At 35.5% G+C, this 13452-nt stretch overlaps 1 protein-coding gene across 6 annotated transcripts in view; it reads left to right on the top strand.

Annotated features, from left to right (window-relative positions):
• Positions 1-13452, top strand: part of LOC150099700 (fanconi-associated nuclease 1-like) — a 346925-nt gene that overhangs the window by 46736 nt on the left and 286737 nt on the right. For all 6 annotated transcript variants that reach the window (XM_090403992.1, XM_090403994.1, XM_090403995.1 and 3 more), the window contains exon 3: positions 7994-8134. In XM_090403992.1, the coding sequence (XP_090260118.1) occupies positions 7994-8134 (141 nt within the window). The remainder of the gene's footprint in view (positions 1-7993; positions 8135-13452) is intronic.

The following is a 13452-nucleotide window of genomic DNA, read 5'->3' as shown; positions in this document are numbered from 1 at the left end:
GCCGCTGCAGAGTGGTTGTTAACAAGTGCAGTCAGTGTCCTACTCTATTAGACACCTACTTTACTGAAGGCCAGTAGTTAAAGTTCAGGGTATTTTTATTTATTTATTTTTTATGTTGACCCCACACATGAAAAGTCACAACACCTTAATCACTTGCCCACACATGGCACTACAGTGCCATGTGTGGGCAAATGATTGAGCTGAAAATGTAGCCTGTTGATTTACTTCTTAGAGTAGGAGGTTGTACTCATTGGGAAAAAGTATGGGGGAGATTTTTCCAAAGAATAGAGGTGGATGGAATAAAGGAAGTTGATGAGAAGTTAATTTGGTTTTTTTCGTGTTCAATGCTAGACTGTATGGGTGTTTGCCAGTGGTTGCTCTAGTCTTCTGTTGTTAGAAGAAAGTGGAGGAATGTAGTAGCCAATTCATAGGAGCAATGCCCATGAAAATACCTATAGAAAAGGCACTTGTGAGGGAAGGGTCATCTATTAAATAGATTACCCTCTTCTGAATATCATCAAGAATTCTTAGAGGTCTTGGGTGCTCCCTAAATGTGGGAACAGAACTTTAAAGTTGGATGGATCTGAGACTTATAAAGTATTACGAGTTGAGAGGAAGAGAAGTCATGTTTAGAATGGAAAAAGAACACCAAGCTTTTTAGAGGATAAGGAGACTATGTGAGTAATATGTTTGTGGCATGATAAACTGGATATAATATTCAACCCAAGAAGAGAAAGTTGATCTTGAAAGGAAACTGGAACATTATCAAATATGAGAGGAGATGAGGTATAAGGCAGGCTTGAGTTTTTGTAGCATTGAAATTTACTAAGTTGTCTTCACCCCATTTCAGGATGTTGAGGAGATCAATGTTCAAGTCACTGATTATGGAATATATTGAGGCATCTAGCATTAAGGTACTGCAGGGTTTATCGAATGATGAAGAGGAATTAAGAGTACTGTCATTGGTGAAACTGTGGATAGGATTTGAAGTCAGAGAAAGGAGGTCATTGATGTAAAGGAGGAAGAGTGTGAGTGAGAGCACAGAACCCTGAGGTACTCCAGCATTGATGGGAAAATCTGATGAGCAGAAGCCATCCACCATGACACATAATGAATGACCAGTGAGGAAGCTGGCAGTCCAGTCACAGAGCATAGAAGGGAGACCATAAGATGACAGTTTGTACACTTGGTGGCCAGACATGATCAAATGGCTTATATCAAAAGTAATAACCTGAGTTTTTCCAAAGTTTTCCATGGCTTGAAGCCAAAGGTAGGTGAGATTAACTAGGAGGTCAGCTGTAGAATGAGAATGGTGGAATCCATATTGGTGATTTCTAATTAACTGATGAGTCTCCAGGTAACAAAGAAACTGGTTGTTGATAACTTTCTCCATCACCTTTGAAAGTACCAAGGTGAAAACAATGGAACAATAGTTAGATGACTGACTTTTGTCTCCTTTTTTGGGTACAGCCGGGATGTGGGCTTGCTTCCATGCTGTTGGGTAGATACCAATAGAATATTAAAGTTTATATGGATGATACAGGATGGGAATTCTGGAGCACAAACCTTGAGCACAACTGGAGGAATACCATCTGGACCAGGAGCCTTGTTAATATCAAGATTAATGAGAGTTTTTCTGATATCCTTTTGGCAGAAGTTCAGAAGAAGCATGTAGTGAACAGTTTGTGGAAGTATGGGAATTGATTTGCTTTGGTCGTCCAGGCAGGAGTTAGAGAAAAAAACATGCTAAGAGGTCTGCCTTTTCCTTAGGTGAGGTTACCATAGTGCCATCAGGATGCAAGAGAGGTGGCAACATGGAAGGGCAGAAGTTACACCCAGCAGCCTTAATAAGGGACTTGACTACCAGTTGAGCAGGAGGCAAGTTTATTGCATTTCATGCTTATGAAGTCTGTTTTGGAATTGCTGATAACTTTTTTACACATTTTTTCTGGCTCTTGTGTAAGCTGATTGAGAAGTTGGAGTTTTTAATTTAAGCCATTGAACATAAGCTGCTTGGATACACAGGGGTTTGAAGTGGAGTGGGGATGAAGGCTCTCATTCCAGTGAGGAAAATTTTGATTACTAGTTCATTGCAGATGTTTGGATCATGAGTGTGAAAGCATTAATCTGACCATGGAAAAGCAGAATAAATATTCCTGAGGTCATCCCAGTTGGCATAATTTTAGTGCCAACTGGAATGACCTAACTTCCTATCAACAATCTCCCTACAAATCAATCTGCTGTCTGTGAAGACTCCAACAATATCAGATCATATATTTCTGTCTTCTAAGGCACTTTTTAATGTATCAATCCACCTACATCTTGGTCTTCGCCTGGATCTTTTTCCTGCCACCCTGGCAGAAAACACTTGTTTTGCTAATCTTTCCTCTCCCATTCTGTTTAAGTGACCATACCACCTGAGATTAGCTCTGCTAACGCATTCCTGGATGCTAACAATGTCAAGATGCCATGATGCCATCTGTTAATCCCCCCCCCCCCAATCCTTCTCAAGACTCATCTGTGGTCTTTGGTCAAGTGTTTTATTTCTAACCCAGCTCTCAGATCCATAAGTTAAAATCAGTGTGAATGTCTTGTATATAGTTGATTTAGTGTTTTGATTAATTTCTCTCTTATTCCATATAAATGTATTCATTTGACTCCCTACCAAGCCAGTATGGTAATACTGGCTTTGTTGATGCTGTTTCTATTTCCATATTTAATTTACCATCTTCACCAAAAATTGTGCCAAGTAGCTGAAATGTTTTACTTGTTCTATAGGTTCTACATTCACAACACAATTGATATTTTCAATATTTTTGCCTGTTTTCATTCTCTTTGTATTGTTATTGCTGATTTGCATACCAAATTTATTACAATGGTTATTCAGTTTAGTCAGGGAATAAACTAGATAACTAAAAGTCTTCCCATGACTTTTGGTTATCTAGTTTTACACAGTGTTATCTTTCTTACATTTGTCTCTGTATTCTCTAAAAGCACAATTTAACTTATTTACCAGGAACTTTCAATATGGTTTCTTCTTTTCCTTCACTGCCTTTTTAACTTCCTGTGTCCACCATGGAGTTCTGATTTTTCTATCTTTGCAGACAACCTCATCACATGCCTCTCTGGCTCTATCAGTCAAAGTTTTCCACTGACTCTCCAAGGTTTGGTTCCTGTTCTCAAACTGTTTTTTTTTCTTGAATAATGCTTGTGTATTTTAGTCTAAGGTTCACGTCTGAGAGCTGCTCAACTTTTTTACATGTTCTTCTTTTCATGTAGAGAGGATAGTTATATAATTAAGGAATTGACAGCATAGACTAGAAATTTGTGAAGTGTTGTAAAGGATATAAATGGAGATGGATTGACAATATTAGTGGATTGCCGAACGAACAGTGGACATTAAGCACTGATGAATACCAAGAGAAGGAAACGTCACCAGAGTACAAGATAGAGGAATGATATACAAAGGTTTGGCATTAAAGTTTATTTAATTTATATTTCTAGTCTACGCTGTCAATTCCTTAATTATTAGTTATCAGTTCTTCTTTTTCAGTTTTATTCAGTTTTATCCTGCTCAAGCTAAATGGTGATCACTTCCAGTTTCAAGACCTCTGTATACTCTTGTGTCCTGAGCCAGTGGGGAAACATTGCTATGAACTGTAACATAGTCAATGGAAATTTTCTTATTTCTTGCATCTTGTTTCTCTCTATGTGAATTTATGCACATTTTTATGTTGGAACATGGTGTTAGTAATAACTAATCCATGCTTGAACAGAAATACAGCAGGCATTTGCCATTATTATTAGCTTTGTGCTTTTCTCCAAATTTTCCCCAAGCATTTCTGTATGTCTGGTAATCATTTCCTCTTCTTCTGCCATTTAGATCTCCAACCAGCACACTTTTCTTTTTTCATTGTGCCAGCTGCCTTCTCTAATGCCTCAAAAAATTCCTTTATTTCTTCCTTTGTAGAACCTTCTGTGGGATTATAAGCCCAAATAAGTCTCATTGTCCAGTTCCCCATTCTGATATCTGCCCACATCACTCTACTTGATATTGCTGCCATTCAAGTTGATTAGTCTCTTATTTATTGTTGAATACTATGGCTACTCCCTCTTTTCCCTGATTGTTATTGCCAGAATATAACATTTTGTGTTTATTGCTTACAAAAGGTCTTACTGGGTTTTGTCTTTTTTTATTTTGGTCACCTCTATTATATCAATCTAGTACTTATCCAATTCTTCTGCTAATTCCATTTCTTTGCCATTCAGGCTTCTTATGTTGATAGTGCCAATCTTGAACTCTGGTAATGTTGAGTTGGGGTATATTTCAGGATTTGCTCCAGTAGCTGACTTTTTGCTGTTTGTTCCAGTTCTCTGGCAAAAACAACGAGGGCCTTGTTTAACTGGGCAACACCCCAGTCAGCATGAAATTCTGTTACTAGTTGTACCATCATTTTACATTGTGGCTTGAACCAATAAGAATACAATTTGTTTGGTTAAATCCCAAATTGGCATCCCATCCTCATTCATTCAGTATCCAGGGAGATACTTAACAGGGTGCACCACGAGAAGCTGAGGATCATACATGTTAGGTCAGAAGCCCTGGTCAGTTCTCTGCATCCTTTTAAAAGCTTTGCAGAGGTCTCCTCTCAGTTATACAGCTTTAACCCTTAAGCAACCTGTGATATCAGATATTATCTAATGAAAATTTTCGCCTTATGGAAGGTGGAGAGAGAACACAGGAGCATCCATGGACGTTAAGTTTGGTTGCAGTCAAGAAAGGGATAAGAGCCAGGTTTTTCTGTCACCAAGCAATGTGTGAGCGGAATAGTTTGCCTTTAGGGGTAATGAGTGCATCTAGCATGAATGAATTTAAGGGAAAGTATGAAATATATGAAAATGTATGAAAAGTCACACACACACACACACACACACACACACACACACACACACACACACACACACACACACACACACACACACACACACTAGTTTTGTTTGATAGTCCCATTGTATTGATCAGAATGAACATTTATGTAATCTGTAATGTCAATTTTGATGTTTTCAATAATGTACATATTTATTGTTATTATTAAGTTTATTACGTGACACTTCCAAAGTGTCCAAAGACTCATTGATGCAGGACACCTGCTCTACAGCTCTCTGTCTCCACCAAGTATAGCGAACTGCATCATCTACACCAATACCATCTACTGCTCACCACCACCACTATTATTTTCACAGACAATCACAAACATTCAACCCCACGGCTGGGAATTTTCGACCATTCTTCCTTGACCTCACCTGGCACTCCAGTTATTATTATTATCTGAGAGCTCCAGGGAGTCAAGGAGTCATGTAAATCATCAAAACCAGCTTTCATACCTTCTCTTAAATTTATTCACTCTAGATGCACTCATTACTCTTAAAGGCAAGCTATATCACTCTCATTGCTCTGTGAGAGAAAAATCTAGCTCTAATCCATAGGTTCACAAACTTTTTCGGGCCACCGCCCACTTTGCAAGACAAATTTTGTAATGCCCCCATTATATAAATTATATAAAATCGGGTTTATTTTTGTACAAATCAATTAGAAGAGTGGTTTTATATATTTTATATATATTTTGAAATGAAATATAACGTATATATTTGCTACTGTAAACATAACCTATTATACACACATATATACATGTCTCTGAAATAGAAAATTGACATCTATTTCTATCTGACACGGTAAATTTTCAAATGATTAAATAATTGAAATAGAAAATTGATAAAAAAATTGATCGTGTAAGATGGGCATAAGATGAATTAAAATGCAATATTTAAATTTTAAATGATTATCTAATCGCAAAATCACAAAAATAATCAATTTTTAAATATATATTATTAATTTCTTCTATAAAGAGCCACCGACCCCTAGACTGCCTGAACGTCCCCCCAAATGCTTCTGATCCCACTATAGCCCCCCCTTGAAGGCTTCAGCACCCACGGGGGGGACTGTACCACCCACGGGGGGACTGTACCACCCACTTTGGGAACCTATGCTCTAATCCCTTTCTTGACTGCAACAGACTTAACTTCTGTGGATGTCCCTGTGTTCTCTCCCCACCTTCTATTTAGTGAAAAATTTCATCAGATGATATCCTGTAACACCCATTCAGAAGTTTATTGCCCTCTATCATACCACCCCTCTTTCTCCTGTTAACCAGAGTCTGTAATCTACATACTTATATCTCTCCTCAAAATCTAAATCTTATAACCTGAATGTAATCTTTGTAACTCTTCTTTGCACCCTTTCCACAGCAATTTTATCCCCTTAGATCCTGGGAGGGCAGATCTGCCCACAACAATCCAGGTGTTGTCTTATCAAGACCTTATAAAGAAGCAAAATGACTTCATTATCCTCACATGTCAAGGTTTGCTTTACTATCGCAATTATTCTCTGAGTTGCATTTGCAGCTTTTGTATGTGACTTTTAAATTCCTATCCACCATTATGATCACTAGCCTTATCAGTTGCTCGTAGCATCACCTAGCTAATATAATATGCTTCTGAAATCTCATCACGTCAAAGTGCATAACTTTATACTTACTAACATTAAACTAGCCAGTTTCGTTTGCCCAAATTTCCAGCCTATTCAAATCATTTTGTAAGTGCTGGATATGAGTGGCATCATACACATGTTCAATAGGATTGAGATCCGGGCTCTGTGGAGTTAAGTGTGGTGACATTCATGTCCACAAACTATGCAGTTACAGCAGCAGCAGCCTTATAACATGGTGCATTGTCTTGCTGAAAGAAACAATAGTTACTTCCATAGAAATGCCACAAAGTAGGAAGCATTGCATTATCCAGTATGTTCAGATAATTTTCAGAGCTCATTGTTTGTGGCACCACAAACAGAAGTCTGATGCCAAACCAGTAAAATCAGGATCATACCATCATATCGCCACCACCGAATTTCATATTTGGAGTTCTGCACTCTGGTTAGAGGTTTTTCTCCCCAGACGTTCACCATACTTACACTCACACCCATCCATCTTCTTGGTTGGGGGTATAGCATGATTTGTCACTCCATAACACAGCTTTTCGTGCTTCCACGTCCTACTGTACATGCTCTGAATACGATACTGCATGTTGGTTTGATTAATGTGGGGCTTGCATATTACAGTCATACCATGGAAACCAATGTTGTGAGCCTCGGTTCTGGATGTTTTTTGTGCAGATTTGTGTTGTATTTAGTGCCCAGAACTCCATTCAACTTGTCAGCTGACAAATGGTGGATTTTACGTATTATCCTTCATAGCACCCTACAGTCACGTTCAGTGAGTGTGATGGGTCATCCATTGCAGGTAACACTTGCAGTTAGTTCTCTGCACTTCCATCTCAGTATGGTATCACTGATTGTCGACCTGGGATGGCCCAATTTTTCAACAATTTGCCGAACAGATAGGTCTGCAACATGGCATCATATCATAGCACCTCTTTGAAATTCCTTCAGCTTGTTTCTCTTAGCCATTTCACCCAGACACAATTGCACTGACTTGGAAGCATCATATTCCTCCAATTTATGCCAATTGCAAGATGTGTGACTCATTACATGACATTTATTTCATATGGTTCCCCCCCCCCCCTTCTCCCCATCTCTTAGGATGGGTTGACCCCTCCTAATGAGGGATTAAGTATGTATTTTTTGAATGTAGATCCATGTGTGTGTTCACAGAGCTGGTTTTCCTGTTCTGATTAGAGGAGTTTTTCACCCGAGTTTCCGGAGATGAAAAATCCTCTACCTCTGTATGAGACTGACTAACTCATCTTTCGTTGAAAGAGACACATGGTATGATGTACCTTGACCAATGGCTGTCAATTGATTTTCTTTGCAAGCAGTGTATATAAAGTGTTCTTATTGAGATATACTATAAATCACATATTTTTAAAACAGTTCTGCTATTTTTAATTTGATTGACATATTCAGTTATTGCATTTTCAGAATCAAGTCAGATGCTTTATGTACGTTTATTCCAAAGAAAACATAATTGGCTGCGCTTATCTAAAATAAATTATCCTGAGATAGATACCAGCATGTTACCACTTTTAAATGAACTAGTTGGCAGTGATCTCTTATTGTCAGGTAATTAGCATAATTTTTTTTGTAAATTTGTATATTTCATAAAACAGTAGAGCACATCAAACCTTTGACCCTAACATTTGTGATTTGTGATAAGTTTTTTCCTTTACTTTCTGGAAGTAGTCATCTAATAGCATTCTGTACATTTAATTATGAAACTGACAATACATGTAAATATCATAAACTAAATACATTAGAAACTGACTGTAATTAATAATGCTTCTGCTGTTTCATCTATGTAACATAATTTAAAAAAGTATTAAAGTATGTTACAATCAAGGCTGGCGGAAGCGGGCATGCGGGCGCCGCTGCTGCCAGGGAGCAGTTCATAAGTTAATTTTTAAGAAACATAATTTTTATCATAAAAATTTTTAGAATTCTTAGAATGATCAATATTAAAATAAATAAGGCTGGATACACCAAATAAAAATTAAAAAAAAATATATTGCCGTCTCTTTGATCAGCTGGCTGTTTACAATTTGCAGCTAGAGCAGGCTAAATGCTTGCCTGCAGAATGTTGTGCCTACTGCAATCTGTCTAAAGTGAAACAATGAACGGTTTTTATGCGCAGAAACAAATTTTTGTACAAAACATTTGTTGCTAGTTAACCAGTCATATGGTACGCATCTCAGTAGGCTACTGACAGTAGCGCAGTGCCGACTATTATTTCGTCTCTGTGTCGTGTTGTGTAATAATTTCTTGTGGGTATAAAATAGAAATGGAATCAAAAATTTAAAAAAAGTTATTCGGTGCACAAAATCGTAAGCGTTATACTGCAAAAGAAGCAGATATTAAGAAACAAACTGGGACTCTTAATAAATTTGTTAAAATATTAAAATATTCTGATACAGATTGTAACCAACTCGATACATCAGAAATCAGAGTTGAAGAACCGTGCACATCATCTAGTTTTCATGAAAGTACTATTGCAACTATTGAACAAGATAATTGAACATGATTTAAATGAAAAATAATTAGGATTTAGTCAACTACAACAAGATTTAGTTGTAGTTGACCACGAAACTAACACATTGCTAGTCTCTGTAAATTTAGAAGATCCAGGTGAATGGGGAAATATTGATGAAAAATTACGAGCTGTTTTAATTGAAATGGGGCCTGTTCAAAAGAAAAATATAATATATCCCAGAGATACATATGGTCGTAAATTTGGCGACACGTATTATAATAGAAAAATGGAAAATGGGAGCTCGTGCCAAGAACATGGCTCATTTATTCCGAAACTTTAAATTCTGTTTTTTGCTTTTGTAGCAAACTTGTTGCACCTACTAAATCAACTGCATCACTTACTGAGTCTTGTAGAAGGTTATAACGATTGGAGAAATGTAAGTACAACTTTACATTGACATGATACTAGTTTAACTCACATGAAAAATTTTTTTAAATGGAAGGAACTTGATAAAAAATTAAAAAAACAAAACTACTATTGATTTCAAGACTCAAAGCATGTATGAAATGGAAAAGAAACATTGGACAAGTGTTTTAGAATGCTTGATTGAAATTATAAAATTCCTTGGTAGTCGAAATTTAGCTTTTCATAGATCATCTGATAAATTATATGAAAGGAGTAACGACAATTTTTTAAAATTAGTCGAACTGTTTGCTATGTTTGATCCCGTTATGGAAACTCATGTTGAAAGGGCCCTACAACGAATACAGTAGGGTACACTATTTGAGTAAAGACAGTCAAAATGAAATATTGGAAACTTTAAGTAACGCAATCAGGGATACAATTTTATTATAAATTCGAAAATCTAAATATTATTCCATAATTTTAGACTGCACACCTGATGCAAGTAAAACAGAACAAATGACCATTATTGTTCGCTTTGTTTCCTGTGACAATGGAATTGTCAAGATCAGGAAAAACGTTTTAGGTTTTGCAGATATATCAGATTCGAACGGACATGGTTTATGTGTAACAATAATGGAACAACTGGAAAAATGGAACATTCCCATTGAAGACATGCAAAGTCAAGGGTATGAAAATGGGGCAAATATGAAAGGGAAAAAATATGGGCTCCAAAATTTGCTTTTGAACAAAAATCCTCGAGCGTTTTACGTGCCATGTGCTGCTCATACTCTAAATTTAATCATTAACGATGCAGCCAAAGTGAATGCAGATACAATTAGTTTCTTTGCAATTATTCAAAAAATATAAAATTTCTTTTCATTCTCTTACAAACGTTGGGCAATCCTTTTAAAGTTCGTAAAAAAACTAACATTGAAACAGCCATCAGAAACGCGATGGGAAAGTAAAATTAATGCAATCCGCCCTATACGATATCAGTTAGGAGAAATTTATGATGCACTTTTTGAAATTTTAAATAATGAAAATTTTAATAAAGAAACTCAGCATGCAGTACAAATATTATGTGCTAAAATAAAGGACTACAAATTTATTTGCTCTCTTATAACTTGGCATGATATACTTAACAGAATAAACCCTGTGAGTAAAATACTTCAAGACAAAAATATGAACATTACACTTGCTTTAGAATCTATCGAAAACTTAAAAATATTCTTACAAGAGTATCGATCAGATACAAATTTTAAAGAAATTCTAAAAACGGCAAAAGAACTGAGTGAAGAGGTGGATGGAGAACAAGAATTTAAAACTGGTACGGAAGTTCGACGACGAAAGAAGACACGACAATTTGACTACGAGCATCATGACGAAACGCCACAATTGCCAGAAGATAAATTTAGAGTGAATGTGTTTTATACACTTATAGACGTTGCAGTGTGTTTGTTAATAGAACGTTTTGAACAACTAAAAACATATTATGATAATTTCAATTTCTTGTATAGATTACTACAAATTAATAACCAAGATTTACGAAAAAATTGTGACGATTTAGAGATTCTCTTGAAGGACTGCGACAATAAAGATGCAAATGCAACAGAACTATATGACGAGTTATGTGATTTCCGGGATATTTTTCGGAAGGATAATTTAAATATTCAAAAGCCCTTTCGATATTCTTAATTTTATTGTGTCCAATAATTTATCTTTCCCTAACTTTTCAATTGCTTTAAGAATTCTATTAACCTTACCTGTTAGTGTAGTGAGTGGTGAACATTCCTTTTCCAAGTTGAAATTGATTAAAACCTACTTAAGAACAATTATGTCACAAAAAAGGCTTGTTAGTTTGGTGTTAATAGCTATTGAAAATGATATGTGTGGAATTAAACGTTAAGACCATTATTTCTAATTTTGTGAATATGAAATCAAAAACCTTGAAATTTTAATAAAAAAAATTTCAAGTATATTTATGTAATTTAATTTATTTTCTGTTATTCTGTAAAGTTGTCATTTTTTGAATACTTATATTAAATGTTCTAATTATTTCTGAATTCTTTTCTTATTTTCTCATCTATTTTGAGTTTCTTTTATTTTTCTAAAAGATAGTTCCACTTATAAAAATTATTAAAAATTCTTTACAAGTTACTAAATTCTTACTAACTTGTAAAATGTAAGAATTTTTTAAACTTTAGTTCAAATAAATTTTAACTTTAATTAAAATTCATTTTAATTTTGTTAGCGATTCGGGTCGGTGAGAAGGCTATAATCCCTGTATCATTATATTCAACGATTCAAGTGAAGTGGCTTTATCAAAATTTGCTTTAACTTTTGAGAATTTTTTGAATATTCTGGTTTTTAATGATTATCCTGCCTAGCCAACATCCACGGTTCGTTACATTTAGCGAACCAACGTGTGATTGTTCTGTCAAAATTTATTTAAGAAATTTCAAATAATTAAAATTTTTATTATCGTAAAAGAACCACACTCTCCCGGATCGTTAGAGGGGCGCTTAGATAGAAATTGCATGCGGGCGCCAAAGACCCTAGCGCCGACTCTGGTTACAACCACATGGAGGGAACACTTGTCAAAAGGAAACTATAATCTTGTTCTTGGCTACAAAAGCATATGTGATTCAGTGTGGTTATTACTATGACCTGATGGTTTGCTATTGTATCAAGGCAGATGAGGCTCTCAAAATGTTCCTGCAGTCATTCTGGTTGTGAATAGGGATTTTGGTTGTAGTTCTTATGGATTCATCAACTATGGATGATTGTGTAATTTAAGATGGGAACTTTTCAGATGAAATCGTTTTATCTCCTTTAATAAGTCTCACAGTATTACCTTACATATCACATAAAACAAACAAGAAAAATGTCCAAATAGGATCATTCCAGTAGCCTGTTATCGTTGAGAAGTAGTACTGAAAGGTGCTTATGTGTTATGCTGTTGGCAATCACATTCTGATCTAGTCATATATTGGTTGGTTAAACTATACATATTCTTCTCTTTTTTTTTACTTATTTTTACTAGAACCACTTTAAGAAAAGAATGTTCATATTTCTGGTCATTATAAGAAGATTTGATGACTCTCCCAGCTGATTTCATGAACTTATCCAAACCATTGTCTAAGAGTTCTGATTTTTTTTTTTTTTTTTGGTTAGCAATACTTCTGTGATGCTCTTTTTTTTTACTTGTTTCACATAATTGACCATTCTGGTCAATGTATGGAATGCTTCAACCACATCCACATCTGTATCATCTGGAATAGTTATATCATTAGTGAAGGAGCTTTGGCAAATACAGCCACAATCTTATGACTTTGTATGTCACTTTGATATCATGTTTCTAAGTATTGCTGCAGCAATTCAGTAGATGTTTTTACTTGCACTCTAGCCATTGCATATGAAATAGTCCTTTAACTGAATGAAGCAGTTTGTTCATCAAAATGCAGAGGATTTTGTGTGATGGATTCATTTGTTTATCTAAGAGAATGTCAGAATAATTAGAATGCTCAGATTTTAACTCTAAGGATATTGAAACCTAATATGTAAGTACCTGTATCCTTCAGTGATTGTGGATTTTCTGTAGATAATAAAGTTGAACTGGTTTTCTGATTTTGTTTTGAGTACATTGGAAGGACTGTGCACTATTTTTCTCATCTTTTAAACTAAATACTGAAGAATATATATTATTCAGATAATGCACAAATGACTCTACCTCAAATCTGGTGAGTTTTCAGATAACTAGGCATCATCAGTATATTTAACATAACTCATTGCTCTTTTAGACATCACCATGTCAGCAAACGCAGATGTCACATCCCTGTAAGAGTGTTCCTGTTGAAGAAATTTTGAATTATCCAATTGATGCATTCCCTACCAAATATTGGATAAGGTGAAAAAGAAATGACTCAAGGAAGGTATGGAAAAGTTATATCTTTAAACTTGTCATGGATTCAGGAATGAGCTGTTTTGTTTGTATATCAATGATATACAA

This window comes from Typopeltis vanoorti, chromosome 14, assembly GCF_054136105.1.
Source record: "Typopeltis vanoorti isolate ZY-2024b chromosome 14, IOZ_Tvanoo_1.0, whole genome shotgun sequence".
Taxonomy (NCBI): Eukaryota; Metazoa; Arthropoda; class Arachnida; order Uropygi; family Thelyphonidae; genus Typopeltis; species Typopeltis vanoorti.
This window is presented reverse-complemented; position numbering and strand designations above follow the sequence as displayed.